The sequence below is a fragment of the Camelus bactrianus genome, chromosome 16, assembly GCF_048773025.1.
Source record: "Camelus bactrianus isolate YW-2024 breed Bactrian camel chromosome 16, ASM4877302v1, whole genome shotgun sequence".
Taxonomy (NCBI): Eukaryota; Metazoa; Chordata; class Mammalia; order Artiodactyla; family Camelidae; genus Camelus; species Camelus bactrianus.
Window position 1 is genome coordinate 37,756,418 of NC_133554.1, and position 19,591 is coordinate 37,776,008.

Genomic DNA, 19,591 nt, shown 5'->3' on the forward strand with positions numbered 1-19,591 from the left:
TGTAGATGTTATTACTAACACCTGAGGTAAAAGTTAAAAGAGAATATGAAAAATTCATATTTATTTACTAGTATAAAAATTCATGCATTGATAATTAAGCAGCAATAACATGATAGCTTTATGATAGCCTAGTGTAACTGACATGATTACATTTCATTAGCTTAGCCTATACACTGAAGAATCAATAATTATAAAAATTTTATGGCATACAGTATTATAGTCATATTCATAATACAGTATTGGAAGCATTGTTACATTTTTAAAAACCACTTATCTGTGATGATAGGCTGATATAGTTTCTCCAATCATGAGAGAGACAGAGAGGCATACTCATACAGTTCTTGCTGTACAATTAATAGATTTTTACATGAAGACATACACACAACAGATAAGTTTATTAACAGTATGGCGTGATGATTTACTATTCATTAAGTGGAACTAGATTATTATAAAGGTCTTAATCCTCATCTCTTCATGTTGAGTAGGCTGAGGAGGAGGGGGACAGAAGAGGTGTCGATCTTGCTGTCTCAGGGGTGGCAGAGTAGGAAGAGATGGAAGGGGAAGCAGGAGAGGTGGAAAAACTCGGTGTAACTCTATGGAAATACATCACAATTTACGCCAAACTTTGTTTTCATTTCTTTAAAAATGTTTCTCTATGGTACCAGTCCTTCCACCTTCTGAAACTGTTTTAGTTTCAGAGCCCATACATAGAAGGGTCCATGTCATAAAAGAAGACAAAAGCAGTCTTGAATAATTGAAACCATTCTGCCAGATCATCTAATAGCCACTTGTTTTCTTGCACTGCTTCTACTACATCTTCTTCCTCATCCTCTGGCACTGGTTTGAAAGCACTCACATCTACCAAGTCATCCTCTGTTAACTCCTCTGGTGTGATGTCTGTTAGCTTTTGAATTGCTCCAAGATCTGTATCTTCAAAACCCTCCCCCCAACCCCCTTTTTTGCCATACCCACAATCTCTTCCATGATTTCCTTGACTGGCTCTTTCATTGATACTATAAAGTCATGCAGAACACATGGACATAATTTTCTCCAGTAAGAATTTATTGTTTGGGCTTGATGGTTCCACAGCACAATGATGGCATCTTTGACAGTGTAATTCCTTCAGACTTTCATGATGTTCTCTCTATTGGGGTTCTCTTCCATAGCGTGGACAATCCTTGCTACAGAGTACTATGCTTACCGAGCCTTAAAGGTCCTTATAAACCACTGATCTAGAGGCTGAATTCAAAACATGTTTGGGGCAAGCAGACCACCTTCAGTGTTAAACTCATGGGGTCTGGGTGTCCAGGGGAATTACCCAATATCACAAATGTAAAAATGTAACAACTGTAAACATACATGCACCCAACATAGGAGCACCTCAATATATAAGGCAACTGTTAACAGACATAAAAGGAGAAATCAACAGTAACATAATAGTAGTGGGAGAGTTTAATTTCCCACTTACATCAATGGACATATCATCCAGACAGAAAATCAATAAGGAAATACAGGCCTTAAATGACACATTAGGCCTGATGGACTTAACTGGTATTTATAGAGCATTCCATTCAAAAGAAGCAGAATACACATTCTTCTCAAGTGCACATGGAACATTCTCCAGGATAGATTACCTGCTGTCCCACAAAGCAAGTAAATTTAAGAAAACTGGAATCATATCAAGCATCTTTTCTGACCACAATGCTATGAGATTAGAAATCAACTCCAAGAAAAAACCTGCAAAAACCACAATCAGGTGGAAGCTAAACACTATGCTACTAAACAACCAGTGGATCACTGAAGAAATCAAAGAGGAAAGAAAAAAATAATTAGAAACAAATGAAAATGAAAACATGACAATCCAAAACCTCTGGGACGCAGCAAAAGCAGTTCTAAGAGGGAAGTTTATAGCGATCCAAGCTTACCTCAGGAAACAAGAACACCCTCAAATAAACAACCTAACCTCACACCTAAAGCAACTAGAGAAAGAAGAGCAAATAAAGTTAATAGAAGGAAAGAAATCATAAAGATTAGAGCAGAAATAAATGAAATAGAGACTAAAAAAAAAACAGAAAAGATCAATGAAACTAAAACCTCGTTCCCTGAAAAGATAAACAAAACTGATAAACCTTTTGCTGGGAAAAAAAGGGAGAGGGCCTAAAATATAAAATCAGAAAAAGAAAAAGAAAAAGAAAATGTTCCTACTGACACCACAGAAATACAAAGGATCATAGACGTTACTATAAACAATTATATCCAATAAAATAAACAACTCAGAAAAAATTGGACAAATTCCTAGAAATGTATAATCTCCAAGACTGAATCAAGGAGAAATAGGAAATATGAACAGATCATAACCAGTAATGAAATTGAATCAATAGTAAAAAAAATTCTCAACAAACAAAAATCCAGGACCAGATGGCTTCACAGGTGAATTCCACCATTTAGAGAAGATTAATACACCAAATATTTTGAGAAGGGTTAACAATTATCCTTCTCAAACTAGTCTAAAAAACTGGAGAGGAAGGAATGCTTACAAACTCATTCTATGAGGCTACTATCACCCTGATACCAAAACCAGACAAATCAAAAAAGAGATCACATACACGCACAAATTACTGACTAATACCATTGATGAACATAAATGCAAAAATTCCCCCCAAAATACGGGCAAACTGAATTCAACAATACATTAAAAGGATCAAACATACACTATGATCAAGTAGGATTTATCCCAGGGATGCAAGGATTTTTCAATATCCGCATATCAACGTAGTACATCATTTTAACAAACTAAACAATAAAAACCATATGATGATCTCCGTAAATGCAGAAAAAGTTTTTGACAATATCAACATCCATGTATGATAAAAAACTCTCCAGAAAGCAGCCATGGAGGGAAAACACCCCAACATAATAAAGGCCATATATGACAAACCCACAGTTAACATCACACTCAACAATGAGGAGCTGAAAGCATTTTCTCTCAGATTAGGAACAAGACAAGGATGCCCACTCTTGCCACTTCCATTAAGCAGAGTTTAGAAGTTCTCATCACAGCAATCAGAAAAGAAAAAGAAATAAAAGGAATCCAAATTGGAAAGGAGGAAGTAAAACTGTCACTGTCTGCAGATGACATGATACTTTACATAGAAAATCCTAAAGATTCTACCAAAAAAACTACTTTCTAGAGCTCATCAATTAATCTGATAAAGTTGCAGGATACAAAATTAATCTACAGAAATCTGTTGCATTTCCATACACTAACAACAAAGGATCAGAAAAAAGAAATTAAGGAAAAAATTCCATTTACCATTGCTTAAACAAGAATAAAATACCTAGGAGTAAATCTACCTAAGCAGGCAAAATACCTGTAATCCAAAAACTGTAAGACACTGATGAAAGAAATTGAAGATGGCACAAGCAGACGGAAAGACAGACTATGTTATTGAATTGGAAGAATCAATATTATTAAAATGACTATACTACCCAAGGCAATTTACACATTTTATGCAATCCGTATTAAAATACCAATGACATTTTTCACAGAACTAGAACAAAAACTTGTATGGAAACACAAAAGACCCTGAATAGTCGAAACAATCTTGAAAAAGAAGAATGGAGCTCGAGGAATCATACTTCCTCGCTTCAGGCTATATTACAAAGCTATAGTAATCAAAACAGTATGGTATTGGCACTAAAAGAGATACATAGATCAGTGGAACAGGATACAGAGCTCAGAAATAAACACATACACTTATGGTCAATTAAACTATGACAAAGGAGACAAGAATATATAATGGAGAAAAGACAGTCTCTTCAACAACTGGTGCTGGGAAAACTGGACAGCTATACGTAAAAGAATGAAATTAGAACATTCTCCAACACCATATACAAAAATAAACTCAAAATGGATTAAAGACCTAAATGTAAGACCAGAAACCATAAAACTCCTAGGGGAAAACATAAGCAGAACACTCTTTAACATAAATGGTAGCAATATTTTTTTAGCTCTGCCTTCTAAGGCAAATGAAATGAAAGCAAAAATAAACATATGTGACCTAATTAAACTTAAAAAAGCTTTTGCACAGCAAAGGAAACCATCAACAAAATGAAAAGACAACCTACTAAACAAGAGAAAATGTTTGCAAATGGTATGACCAATAAGGGACTAATGTTCAAAATATATAAACAGCTCTACAACTCAACATCAAAAAAACAAACAATTTGATTGAAAAATGGGCAGAACTGAATAGATATTTTTCCAAAGAAGAACTACAAGTGGTCAACAGGCACAAGAAAAGATGCTCACCATCGCTAATCATCAGGGAAATGTAAATCAAAGCCATAATGAGATATCACCTCACACCTGTCAGAATAGCTATCATCAAAAAGAACACAAATAACAAATGCTGGCAAGGATATGGAGAAAAGGGAACCCTTGTACACTGTTGGTGGGAATGTAAATTGGCACAGCCACTATGGAAAACAGTACGGAGGTTTTGCAAAAACTAAAAACAGAACTACCATATGACCCAGCAATTCCATTCCTGGGTATATATCCAAAAAAATGAAAACACTAATCTGAAAAGATACATACACCCCAATGTTCACAGCAGCATTATTTACAATTGCCAAGATCTGAAAAACCTTTAAGTGTCCATCAACAGATGAACAGAAAAAGAAGATGTGATGTGTACATATATATGTATGCATATATATACACATACATACACATGATGGAATACTATACAGCCATAAAAAGAATAAAAATTTTGCCATTTGTAGTAACATGGATGGACCTAGAGGCCATTATGCTAAGTGAAATAAGTTACACAGAAAAAGACAAATATGTATGATATCAATTACATGTGGAATTTAAAAAATATAACAAACTAGTGATGATAACAGAAAGAAACAGACTCATGAAATAGAGAACAAACTAATGGTTACCAATGGGGGCGGGAAGCAACACAGGGGTGGAAGAATGGGAGGCACAAACTACTGGGTGTAAGATAGGCTCTACTATACAACATGGGGAATACAGACAATATTTTATAATAAATGTAAATGGAAAGTAATTCTTAAAAATTAAACTAAAAAAATTTTAATAAAACAAAAATTAAAGAAAAATTTTTAAAGGAATGGATAGAAAAAACAATTTAAAAAGAAAAGAATGTTCACAGTTACAACCTTACCTTCCAGAGCCTAGAATTCATTTTCCCCTTACCTCCATTGCTTCCTGAGCAATCTCTGGCATATGTGACTGAGGGACTAGTTGCACAAGCCCTGTAATTAATTCTGCAGTACTGCCTTGGGTTTCAGGCCCCTGTTTTCTTGGATTCTGCAAAAAAAGAAGCAAATTTCAATCTAAAAAAATCATTGGGCAGGGACTGAAAGGTGGAGGGAATGGAGACTGATTACTAATGGGTTTTAGGTTTATTTTTGAGGTGATGAAAATGTTCTAGAACCAGATAGTGGTGATGACTGCACATCAAAAAATATAACAAAAACCAGTGAACTGTATACTAAAATGGTACATTTTATAGTATGTAAATTACATCTCAATAAAAATAATTGTGGAAATTTTTTTAAAAAAATCAAAACTACTTTTGTTAAGAATTCTCTAAATCTACTTCTATACTTGTTCGTTAATGTGAATAATATCCAAAGAAATTCTAATTAAAAGAAAACAAAAACTAGGTATTAGCTTTCCAATTAAGAAATTACATCAATTTCATCAATCAATAGCAGTATATAATTTTTTTTCAGCAACACTACAGGGCTAAATAAGATACTTCTGATTTGGAACTTACAGTTTTAGATCTTAAAATTATTGTGATAAAAGGCAAAGAACATGCATGCTTGATGAGGACTACCCAATTATCCATGAAGCCCTCTTGTCTAGCACAAAGGATCTACCCAAATACAGGTCTCCGGATACCCACACTTCAGCCTTTTTCATTGTGGAAATACATTGTATCCAAAGCAAAACAGTATCTATAAATGTGAATGCCCACTACTTAAAGAGACTAAAAAGCCTGTGTCTTGGAAGAATCTATTTACACTTCAAGCATATATGGTTCATTTAAGTGAGGCCAATGCAACTAGCGCCTGTATATTATTTTGTTGGCTACAGACTCTTTCCCATTACAATGATTAAGGTAAGCTCTTACCCCAGTATATCTATAATCCAAAACTGTTAGCCTATTTTCTGACATTTACATTCATTCATTAATAACCCAATAACATTTATCAAACACCAAAGACACAGGAAATAAAAACGATGTGTTTCCTACCCTCTTGGAGCTTGTAATCTGGCAGGAAAGACAAACAGCAATAAAATAATCAGATCAACAAGTTTAAATTTCAAATGAGATAAGAACTATAAAGTTATATGCTACTATGAGCAACTGTAGCAGGGAAATGTGTTATAGTCAGGAAGGCTTCTTTAGGGCAGTGATAACAGCTCAGAATTCACAGGGATTACTTTGTGAAGAGGAGAGGGAAGCACACTCCAGGCAGAGGGAACTGCAAGTGCATGGACAGGTATGAATGAATGTGGTAACAGAGAGCGAAAGAGAGTCATCAAGACTAGAGTAAAGAAGACAAACATAATGCTAGATGGTGCAGAAGCAGTAGGTGGGCATCAAATTTTGCATGACCTCAACTATTTGGAGTTTGGTCTTTATCCCAAGAGCAATTTCAACTAAAAGGTTTTAAACTGGGCAGGAAGCATAAGATTCACTTTTTGAAGAGATCATCATAACTTTAGTGCAGAGAAATGATTAAAGTGAGGTAGGAGATGATGTAAGCTAAGCAATCAGAAGTCTTGAAAAATTGAGAGTAATGTGGATTAGGATAAATATGGAAGATAATAAAATCACATTACTTTAAAATACCATGACTTAGATAATTTAATAGTTATCCCTATGTTTCTCCTATTTACTAAGATACAGTTTTTTTTAGCTAAAATACAAAATAATCAAGTGTTTACAATGAATCTTTCACTATTTTAACTCACCTTCAGTTACTCTGAGAAAAGTTGTTTAACCACTAGATGGCAGCAAAGAAAATAATTTTAATTTTAAATGATCTTTTTCTGCTTGCTAAATTTCAAATTCGGAAAATAACATGCCTTTGATTAAATTCTTGGTCCTTGGCAATAAAATATTTAACACAGAAGGCACTGATCTCTTTGATGCATTTGTTCCTGAACCACAGACATGCAAACAGTGGTGCTAATACATGACATGCATGATGAATTAACAGAAGTAACTTGAGCTACATAACCAAAAAAATGAGAAAAAAGGTATTTCATTCCTTTCATGGAGTCCTACTGATAGATTTTAGGAATTTTTCCACACCAAAATTTTAACAATTCACTCTATTAGACTCCCAAAGTTGGATGGGCTTTTCAACGAGTTCAAAACAACACAGGTCTTCTTTTGGGAAGTCACTAACCCTTTAGGGAATTGTCTCTCTTCTCTCTCCCCAGAAAAAAATACACACATATTTACATGTTTTTAAATTCAGGGGGTTCATAAAAGTCTTGAAACTGCAGACATCTAGTTATGAACTCTTACAGTACAGCAATTTGAAAAACATACCATCAAAATTAAAAGTACCCTTAGCACTTAAAAGCCTGTTGCTAAACAACAGGAAATCTCTCTGGATGCTGCTCCCCAAGGACTGGAGAAAATCCACAGATGTTAAATATGTTATCCTATGAATTTCACAATATATATCTCATGTTTGGGGCATTAACTGTATTTCATTAATAGTAATAATAACTAACATTTACTTAGTGCTTTTTATGCATTTATTATGCACTGTTCCTAAAAGCATGACTTGTAACATCTCAGCCTGCTTTACAATCTCTCTCAGGAACTATTTACTATCATCACAATATTTCAGATAAGAAAAATAAAGCTAGAGCGATTAAGTCACCCAAATCACACAGCTAATCTGTCTCCACAGCTCGTGTCTTTAATCATTTCATATAATTATCACCCACATTTGTTAGTTCCTAATTATCTTGTGTACTACAGTGATGCTCTCAGGAATCTAATACCACCTCAGGCTGTAACAGCAGAGTTACCACAATAACTGAGTGCTAACCATACCCATTTTTATCTTCTTCTCCTTCCAACATACAGTGTATGGAGGCAAAGTCAGCGATAAAAGGTTGATGACAGGAGGAAAGAGGGACAGAAAGCTGCTGAAAATAAACTGGTTGAAATAGCAGTTGGAGTTTTGTTTTGTTTTGTTTTTTTAGCAACTGGAGATTTAAAAAACCAGCTGTGTAGATATAGGAAACACTCGATTTATGGTTGCTTCATTATCTCCACCCCCAACCCCGGATTACACCTGAATATATAATCTGGTAGCAGGGAATGGACAGAAGACTTCACCAAAGTATGTTAGTTTAATGATAAGTAAAATTAAGACAAAAGGTTAAGAAAGCTGATCTAATTATATTAGTATTACCCATAAGTTCATTTTTTTAGGGATGCCTTGGGTTCCACATATCATCAGAAAGGATCAGTATGTGTTCTTGAGCTAACAATCACCTCCAAGATCTTTAAATTTCAGTTAAACCGAACTAAGTTAGTGTAGTAATTTCAAGCCATTTCATAAAAAAATACTTACACAAAGCAAGAGCTTCGGATCTGCATGAATTAGTTTCACCATGGACAAGAGAAGATACTTATAGCTTCTTGTCTCTAGGTCTGTAGGTTTTTCTTTAAATTTAAGGCTTGTCACTTTTTCTTTAAATGTAAGACTCTAAAAAACAAAAACAAAAACAAAAATATGACATCTCCTTGTAAGAATCAGAGAATCAGGATAATAGCTATTAAACTTTTAAAAACAAATCTATTATTAAAAAAATTTTGCATCAGCAAAATGGAGTGTATGTTCTTTTCACAGTAATATATGCCTTTTATAACTTCATTACTTTATTGTAAATGAGTAAAAAAAATCTTACTTAAAAAAAAACTGAAAAAATAAAGGGACATATTTTATATCACCAAATGTGTGGTACTAGCAGAAACATTCAATAGGAAGTGTAAGATTAAAATAATTAAGCTCAAAAAGCAAATAAAAATTATTTTTCAACAGTTAAATTATTCTTATATAATCTAATAAAGTTTAACTGAAAATCTACTAAAAGCTTTACTATAAGGCTAACTACTATGTTAAAAACAGCATTCCAAATGTGAAAACATTAAGGATAAAATATTTAGTCTATAGCTCTCACAAATACATACAGTGAGCAACTCATTTAACACAACATCCCACATACATATACACTCAATATTTCATAGAATCAGTGACATTATCAATTGTAAGATGCATCATTACTTTATGTACCACAAGGAATGTAAACTCACTGTCAACTATAAGACAACATACAAATAAGATGCACCCCCAATTTCAGAAAAGTTAAAAACTAAAAATAAGTTCTTAGAATAGATGAATTATGCTATATAGGCAATCTCTGTATTTAACAGTTTAATTTTAAGTTTTTCTTTTTCCTTTAATGGCATTCCATCTCTTTTAAGTTATAGAATGCAAGTATTACGCCTGAAGAACACTAATAAAACAGAGAAAGAAGTCTGTGAGAAAATTTCAATCATGGAAAATGTGTTTCAGTTACAGAGATACTATGGTATATGTCATGTTGACACTATAATTATGGATGACATTCAACCAAAAATCCAACAATTATATTCTGGATCCAATACCACCTTTCTCTCTATTCTTAGAAAACACTACCCCTTTTACCTTCAAAGGAAACAAAAATATCTGGGTTTGACATGTATGCCTTCATATGCACATATACGCAAATAACAGATAGGAGAATATCCAGCAGCTATGCATTCATAATAAAAATGTCCAAGTAAACAGGCTGTCTTTCAAAGATAAAAGGTAGAGATGTCTATCTAGAACACGTGGCAATTATTCTCAGTGTATAAGTTTGAGAAATGCATTTGTTATTATGCCCAAGAACATGAAGGTTTGCGTCCTCAGCGGGGAAGAACAGCTATCTAATGTACTACAAGAAAGTCACTACAGGAAAAAAAATATAGCGAAACTTACAAATACTGTTCGTTTTTATATTTAAAATTTCACAACAAATATCTTATCAAATGTATTTAATAAATGCTGTTTTTACTGTATGCTCCCATTAAACTTTTTTTTTCTATTCTAAGTTGAGGTTAATATCTTAGACCAAGGTAAAACATTCATTAAACAAATTTATTTACTAACATGTAACTAAATTTGACTGTTCTTCCCTGATGCAGCCTTTACATAGAAGCATAGATCAGAGAATAATTAGCAGATATAAAAATTATCTATTTATTAATCATTTCCAAAAAGTAAATAACAGCTTAACTATGTCATATCTTAATCTCAGGTATCAGCATGTAAATTTTGTTCCAGCATGGCTGCCTAATATAAAATGTAAGACTTGAGAAATCCTACACCACTCACAATAATTAACTTGAAATGGATTAAAGACTTAAACGTTAAGACTGAAAACCACAAAGCTTCCAGAAGAAAACAGTGAAAAAGTTCCTTGACGTGGGTCTCAGCAATGATTTTTTTGTATATGACACCTAAATCACAAATAACAAAATAACAAGCGGGATGTTTTTTAAACTAAAAAGCTTCTGCACAGCAAAAGAAATGACTGACAAAATGAAAAGACAACCTAGGGAATGGGAAAAAAAATTCACAAAACATAAATTGAAAAGAGGTTAATAGCCAAGATACATAAAGAATTCATACATCTCAATAGCAAGAACCAAAGTCCAATTTAAAAAGGGGCAAAGGACATGAATAAACATTTTTCCAAAGAACATATACAAATGGCCAACAGGTACATGAAAAAGTGTTCACATCACTAATCATCAGGGAAATGAAAATCAAAACCACAATGAGATATCACCTCACACCTGTCAGAATGGCTATCGTCAAAAAGACAAGATAAATGCTGGTGAGGATGTAAAGACAAGGGAACTCCTGTGCACTACTGGTGGGATTTAATTGGTGCAGCCACTATGGAAAACAGTATGGACGTTCCTCAAAAAATTAAAGATAGAATTACCATATGATCCAGCAATTCCACCTTGGGGTATTTATCCGAAGAAAATGAAAACACTGTGTCAAAGATGTATCTGCACCCCTATGGTCACTGAAGCATTATTTACAATAGCCACGGCATGGAAACCACTTAAGCGGGTTGTGAAATTGTGGGGTATACACGTGCGCGCGCACACACACACAGAGGAATATTATTTAACCATTGAAAAAAAGGAAATCCCGCCATTTGGGACAACATAGGTGGACTTTGAAGGCATTATGCTAGGTGAAATAAGTCAGAGAAAGACAAATACTATATGGTCTCGCTTATTTGTGGAATTAAAAAAAAAAAACAGAAAAACTCACAGAAAAAGAGATCCAATTTGTGGTTAGCAAAGGCAGGGAGTGAAGGTTGGGAGATTTGAATGAAAGTGGTCAAAAGGCATAAATTTTCAGTTAAATAAATACTGGGGATGTACAATATGATGACTATAATTAACATTTCTGTATAGAAAGTTGTTAAGAAAGTAGATCCTGAGTTCTCATTATAAGGAAAAAACCTTTTTTTTGTATGTATATGTGATGATGAATGTGAACTAAACTTACTGTGGTAATCATTTCACAACATATGTAAGTTACTATGCTGTACTAAATTTATACAGTGCTGTGGGTTAATTACATCTCAATAAAACTAGGGAGAAAGACCTGAAAAATGTAAATAAATGTTTCAATTCAAATACCTTTTAATTAGTGACCAGTAGTGGGTTACATAAAGTTAGAAATAACATGCTAAAGAAGAAATATACTTTTTAGCTAGAAATGTAAGAAAAATAACCCATTCGTTAATTATTAACTGATCTTCCACACTGAAAATGTCAGTAGGAATTCAAACAGGGATATGTGCATTGGCCAAAGAAAAGAGGCAGTCATGCCCAGGGAAAAATTCATAAATCAGAGTATCCAGGTGTCTGTGGAGGATCTAAACCATTTCTTAAATTAAGTTACAGGCCATGACCATGACTGAATTACATGTGAGAAGCATGTGCAGAGCCAGGACCTTCTTTAAGAAGGAAAACGTGCAGAATTTACACATATTATTAACAGGCTATTTTACTTTTTACAATAGTAAATGATCAGTGCTGAGATAAATATCTCAAACGTTAAAAAATACTACAAAAGTACAAAATGGAGACACTATGGCTCAATGTTCATATGAAAAAAGGCTAAAGAGTCTAAATGACTAAAAGCTTAATCTAAGATACTGTTAGACTGTATTAGCAGAAATATCATATGCAGACACAGCAGGATAAGAGCTTGCATCAATTACTATGCCACATCTGGAACACTAAACTCAGCTCTTAGTGTCATTTTCATTGAAAAAAAGAAATCAAGATTCTTTCCAGAAGAGAAGCGTACCAGATGGAAGAGAGTTTTGAAAGCAGGTCAAGTAAGAAATTCAACAAATACGTAGTAGATGCCTACGATGTGTTCCAGATACTGTTCTAGGGACCAGGAACTCAGCGCTGGATAAGCCAGACAAGGCTCATGTATTCAGCAAGCTAACACACTGGAAGGGAAGACATCTGAAGAACTGGAAAGACACTGGACTGAATGTTGACTATTTACTAACCATGTGATGATTTGTCATTTATTTAAAATTACTTGTGCCTCAGTTTCCTCAGCCAGAAAGACAGAGGAAACAAAGTGTGCAAACACACACTTTTAAAGAAAGCTGAAATAATAAAATCCCTTCCAATGCTAAAATGATGTACAAATAAAAAGAACCCTTAGGAATACAGTATAACTTTATTCAAATATCTGCAGTGATATCTTATGGAAGAATCATATGTGTCCTATAGAGCTCCAGAAAGAGAGAGAGGATCATGATGGCTGGGAGTGATAGGGATATGAGTCAATCTTGTTTGGAGAAAATTTTTCAAATAGGTGGCTCTCTCCAGAAAGAAATTTATCCATATCCAAAATACAGGGTAGTTATAAAGCCTAGAAACACAGATATTATTTTACCTTTTACACACCGAACTCCTTGATTGCTACTTTTGCAGCAAGCTGAAAGCTCAGGTTTATCAGAGCCATAAATTATCTGAGGCAATGCAAATAAGGACAACCCACTGACCATACCAGGTAATAAAGTGGTTCTCAACTGGAGGCAATTTCATTTCTCAGGGGATACCTGAAAATGTCTCGAGACATTTTTGGTTTTCATGACCATCTCTGGGGCAGGGGATGTTAGTGACATCTAGTGTATAGAGGCTAGAGATGCTGTTAAACATTCCACAATGCACAGCAGTCCCCTACAACAAAGAGTTATCTATTCCAAAATGTCAACAGTGCCAAGGTTGAGAAATTCTGACGTAAAGGATCATCTCTAAACCATTTATGTATATCTGACCATTTCCAGACTTTATGGTCACGATGGTAGACTCTTCATTAGAAGTTTTCAAACAAAAGTTACAAGATGGGCATCTCTGTGTCTGTTTAGTTCATCATGCTTTCCTGGCATTAACACTGTACTTGGCAGCTAGTGGGAGTTCAATATTTCCTATATTTGTTGTCTGACTGTTCACTCACCAGGCTTAAGAGGGGTGAGGTTCGCCTTAAGGATCATCCAAATTCTAACATTTTCTTATTCTAAAAAATTATTTCATGTTAAATTTGTTGATTATTTTCTTGGATAGGAGTATCAGACAGAAAGCTGTCCTTTAGCCATTATGTAAAATATATATACATAAAAATTTCATGTATATATAAATACATGGATATAAACAGCTTAAAAATGATTTTTGAAAATCAAATGTCTACTGATACTTTCAGAGAATAATTAGAAATAAAAATTAAATTCTTATCACAGGTGTTCTTGGACCAAAAGAAGAAGTCCATTTATGGCTTTTATGAAATAATTATCATAAATAGTATGTATAAGGATGCAGCTCCTAGAATCAGCTAATAACAAGGGCTAAAAAATAAAATAACTTCTAAATGTGGGGAAAATTTTCAGACTATCAATAAAATTTTGATTTTGTTCAAAAGAATAATTTAGTTTCATTTTCTTTTAATCCTCATGCACAGAAAATTACAGGCAGCTGGTAAACTGGATACTGAAGTCAAATTGGAAGTGAATATCAACTTTCCACAAACTCCTATTATTGGAGGCCACTGGAAGAGGTAGAAAACTTAAAAAGTCAAAGTTCTAACTTCCCAGAAGATATCTGGACTGAATAAAGAGGTCAGTAAATAATTTTTAAAGTTTATTTCAAGTCATTTTCTAAAACTTTTAAAATGTCTAGTTATTAACATTTATGTAGCTATAAATTTACATTTATTTCCAATTAATTTATACTTGAATTGAAATATTCATTTCTTTAAAAAATTAAGTACTTGGCAATACAAAAAGCATACTATAAATAACTTTGTATTTTATTTAATTAAATATCATTGCAATGCTCTTTTGGCCATAATTTTTTAGGCAAAACAATTTCAAAATAAAGGGTGTAGAAAACTTCTCTATTTGAACATCTAAGATAAACAATCCTTAGAAACAATTTCTGACAACTGTATAAGAGTGAACTAGAACTGTATAAAACCAAAATACTTTACTAAGAGAACTCGGAAAAAGAGATGCATGTTAGGAAGGAAGCTGTTTAAATTATCTTATTAAGCGAGAAATGGCTAATTTACTAATAAAACCAATAGGTAAAAACATCCTGCAATTTCATTTGAAATGACATGATGTGACTATAATGGTAACTATACACAGAAAAGTCAAAGAAACCAAAGACTTTTCTGAGGTAGTTACAATGGTCATACTTACAGCCACAGAAGCCCACTGCCATGCAAAACAGTGACTGGTTGGCATCTGATCATGTGAGCGACAGCAGCCAATAAGAACAGAAAATAAGAAGCAGAAGACAGCACCACCAATCAATGTCAAGAGTTGCCATGTATAATACTCCTGCTATACATAAATACCAAGAAATTACTTCTGCCATCCTACAACTGTCTGTTTAAATTGGTTCCATTTGAGTATTTAAATTCCAAATTAAGAGTATTAATCTGTCAGAATATGTGATGAAAACAGTCTGTTTTTATTAAGTTTAAACACAAACTTTAATATCAAAGTGCCTATCATTTTAAACACTCAAAGCATGTTAAACGAAATATAAAATATTTTTAAGTATGAATTTTAAATTTTATTTCTGATTTCCTGTGAGCAATATTCAGCATCCACTGGGCAAAACTGCATTAGTAGGAACACTCACTCTAACCCAGGAGTCAGTTTCCCTTACTCATCCCCAAGAGATAAGAAGCTAATCAAAATATTTTGATCCATAAGGAAAAGTTAAATGAAAAGGTAACTAAAAAAAAAAAAAAAAAAAAAAAAAAAAGAATGAAAAAGTAACATTAAGATTTTAACAGCATTGTTAGAAAATATCTCTGAGAAGGAAGTTAAACTCACTGAAATACTGAAAAATATACACCATTAACCAGTATTGCAACAGTACTGCAGTATACAACATATCACATAACTTACTGAAAAGTAAGGACTCATTTGATTTTCTAAAATAAAACAGCAACAATGGGATAAAAACACTGAAAATGCAGTCACAAAAAGGTGGAATTCAAAATTCATGATTAATCTTACCGGTGCCATTCGTATCGCTGGGTGTGCTCCACAACCCTGGACTGCTTTATGAAGTGTTTCACCGAACATATTCCGAAGTTCAACTGAGTGACAATATACAGCATCAATCTTAGGCCACCAATCCAGTGCAGACTGGAGAAAAACAGGGACCATAAGAAAGGAAAAGTTCAAATTTGCATGAGTTACATGAACTGGTTATCACTGTAGTTTTATGGTTTATCATTTTGTGAGAAACATTTCTAAGACCATGCAAACACACACCATGATTTCCAAAGTCTTCAAGTAATTACTTTAATTCAAACCACAAACCATACATCTACTTTACAATATCATAATGAACATGAGACAAATCGCTCATTGCATGAGCATGAGCATATGAGACACTTTTTTCTCACTGATAAGCTAGTGAATCTGAAAAACAGAGTTTTAAAATAATTCTGTAGCCAATCTTTTTCTTTTTTAAATAAGTTTAATGTTTTACACATTTCAGAAACAATTACAACATGAAATTGGTAAATGAGATAAAGCTATTAGTAAACCTATAATCTTAAACTGATATGCAATGATGGCATAATACATGAGAAGACTAATGAGTACCACAAAGACAAAATGATAAGGTTAATTATTTTATGTACATATTTTTCTAAGCTAAATATTTTTTAAAGGTTAATTATTTTAAGTAAATATTTTTGTTTCAGTTTAACCTGTTGAGATTTGATTCTAGTTTTTAGTACCTATTTTATTTGAAAGCATATCTTTTACTTAAAATGAATTAATTACTACATTATGAAAAATGACAATTATGAAAATCACTAAAATGATAAAGTTTATCTACCAGATTAATATAAAAACAACTGGATGAATTTTCACTACATATGGAGACTAGGCAAGGAATAGGAATAAAATAGAGGCTTCCAATTTATAATACTCCTGCTAAAACTAACACCTGAAAAAACAAATGAAGTAGTAGATAAAGGGGATTAATAGCTTTACATACTATTTCCAGGCTCCTTCTAATTTAAAAGTAAACTAATTAAATTCTCAACATTTAATTTCTTTAGCCATAACTCTCAGAATATTTTCAGTAGCATCAGGTTATATTACCCAGACCTCAAATTTTGGACTGTGAACTCTACTTACTAGCTAGTATATTAAAAAACCAATTTACAAAATACAATCTGAATACTGAACTCCACTTAGGAAGAGACTATAAAGCTGTGAAAGAAGAAATACTTTTATTTGGATAGTATGGTTGTTTCTGCTTTCCTCTCAACTCTTACTTTAATTCCTAACAAATGATCAAGTTTTATTAGTTTGGTTATATAATGGATTCCTTAAACTTTGGTCAATTTGGCCATCTGACTTGCCCAGAGCAATCAACACAGCTTGATTTCCATGTATCTATTCATTTACACAGCTTGTGCTAATCAGCTTATAGTAACAAAGGCTGAATAATCACAAAATGCATTGAGAGAATGGTCCTCCTCACTCTACTGACCCCATAATGTCTTATGAGAAGCTGATTAACTGAAGACATATGCATCCCATGTAATATTCCATCCAAATTATTATGCCATTTTGATAGCTGGTGAAATTGTATCATGGTACCAAGTGCACCCTACTAAATAACTTGATTTTAACTTAAGATTTAGTGATTTTCATAATTGCTATTTTTATAAATTTACATAAAATTTATGTAAAATTTATATACAATTATTCATTTTAAAGTAAAAGTTAAAGATACACTTTCAAATAAAGCAGGCAGTAAAAATTAGACATCATGTAATTGGTAAAAATTTTAGTGTTCTTAAATGTGTCCTTTCTAAAACTAGTCAATTACAGTAGACATTCTTTTTTGTCCTTGGAAATTCTAAGTTTATTGCCAAACAAATGGCAATACTTTTACAATATGAATAACCCTTCTGATAATTCTTCAAGATTATTTAAATTAAGTTCACATGCATTCCAAGTAATTTCTTCAACCAAAACCTCTCAATAGAAAGAGATCATCGCATTCTCAATATGTGAACTAACCATAAGCAAACTACAATAAACTGCAATAAGGCAAAAACAATACTAAGACCTACACCAGCTATATAGCATGTCCCACTGATGGGTAAGGTATTTGGTTCATATATGTGTATGTTACTACTTTAATTTCCCAATTATTACAACATATCTAATTTAACCTACAGGAAGACTATAAAGATTAACTCTATATAACACAGATCTTATATCTATAATTCATCTCTTATGGCACTCCATAATAAAAAGAAAAGGTACAGTAATATGAGTACCATTTTAGAAACTGATTAAAGCTTTAATTATAATCAAATTCAAACAGTAGTTAGACTTTCAGATTTAAGAAGAACAGTGGAAGTGGACTATTGTAGATCTAAACACAGTACTTACAAACTGAGTATGTTTCACAAAAGCAGAACAAAACTGCAAACATCATTACTACTTCTACATAAACCCTCAAAACCACATCAGTAAAACTTTTATCTTATTTGAGAATCTGGGATTTTTTTAAAAATCTGTGAACTGGCTAAAGAACCACGGAAGAGGAGAACCTATGAGGTATATTGAACCAAGAATCATTTAAAAGGAAATCTATTACAAATGAATTTAAGATTAGGAGTCCAAATATCTAAGAAAAATTTTATGTGATTTCCAGACAAAATACTTTCAGCACAACTGTCTTCAGTGAAATTCTGTAATAGTCAACTTCATAAATTTGCATATTTACTTTATAAATAGTCCTTTTCAGTCAGAAATTACTTTAGATTCAGTATCTATTAGCCTCAAACCAAAAGAAAGAAAAACCCTAACAAGAAGCAACTTATCAAACAATTTATTATGATGAAGTATCATTATCTAAGACACAACTTTAAAAAATACTTCATAGACGCAAACTTATGCTCCTTTCCAAGCTATTCATTAAAAAACTTCTGATGCTTAATATTTTAAAAATTAGTCAATATAGGTTTTTCTTTATAAAAATAGATTTCATACTGACGTGGCCTCTGATACAGACACACTCCACCTTCACACATGCAGTACTCATTAGAGTGTAGGAGGATGCACAATCACTTCACCATATACACTGAGGCATGCATGAAGTGACACTCCAGGCATGCTTCAAACCCACAAAAGAGCAGCTCAGCCACTTACAGCAGTGCCAAGTCCATGCTTGAAAGTGCTCTATATATTCAATTGTAGACAAAAATATTTCACAATTAAAGTAACTAGCCACAAAGTATCAAAAAAAAGTATATATTTGTGTTTATTAAACACAAGTTTAAGCATTTATGTAAATCTATCCACTCCAATAAATGGAATGTTTTCAGTATTATAAGCCAAAGGAGAAAAAAGTAATAATATTTTATTTCTGAATTACACATAAACCTGAGAGGGTAAAATCTTTTTTTTTAATTGGCCTTGAAAGTAAATGTTAAGTAAAAATTTTTAAAGTTTTTAATACAAACATACTTTATCTGCAATCATATTCATTAAACTTTCCCTTTTAGAACAAAGAGTAATGTTACTTCTGCCTGTAACTGACACTCAGCTAAAGGAGGTATCATTCTCTCAGGCATTTTTAGTTATTCATAATGTCTAAGGGTAGGGGTAGGAGAGGAGGGAAGTGGCACAAATGGTATTTAATGAAATGAGGACCAGGAATGCTCAATGTCCTGCAATGTATGAGGTAGTCCTAACATAACAGACTGTCCTGACCAAAAAGGCTACTAACACCCCACTGAGAAAAACTAAATGTGTCACTGAATAGCTTTATTAATAGTTATTATTCCCCTGCAGAAATGGATAAAAGGAAATGTG

General features: G+C 33.0%; 1 protein-coding gene across 10 annotated transcripts in view; it reads right to left on the reverse strand.

The window, feature by feature from the left end:
* NF1 (neurofibromin 1) overlaps positions 1-19,591 on the reverse strand; it is a 225,348-nt gene that overhangs the window by 132,396 nt on the left and 73,361 nt on the right. For 6 of the 10 annotated variants that reach the window (XR_012499533.1, XM_074343088.1, XM_074343083.1 and 3 more), the window contains exons 12-15: positions 18,926-18,955; positions 15,752-15,883; positions 8,653-8,787; positions 5,231-5,344 (exon numbers count right to left, since the gene is read on the reverse strand). Coding sequence is in view for 9 of the 10 variants with exons in the window: in XM_074343088.1 (XP_074199189.1) it covers positions 5,231-5,344; positions 8,653-8,787; positions 15,752-15,883; positions 18,926-18,955 (411 nt within the window). In the remaining variant the exon portion in view is untranslated. The remainder of the gene's footprint in view (positions 1-5,230; positions 5,345-8,652; positions 8,788-15,751; positions 15,884-18,925; positions 18,956-19,591) is intronic. The other 4 variants (XM_074343086.1, XM_074343084.1, XM_074343090.1 and 1 more) reach the window with 1 other exon arrangement.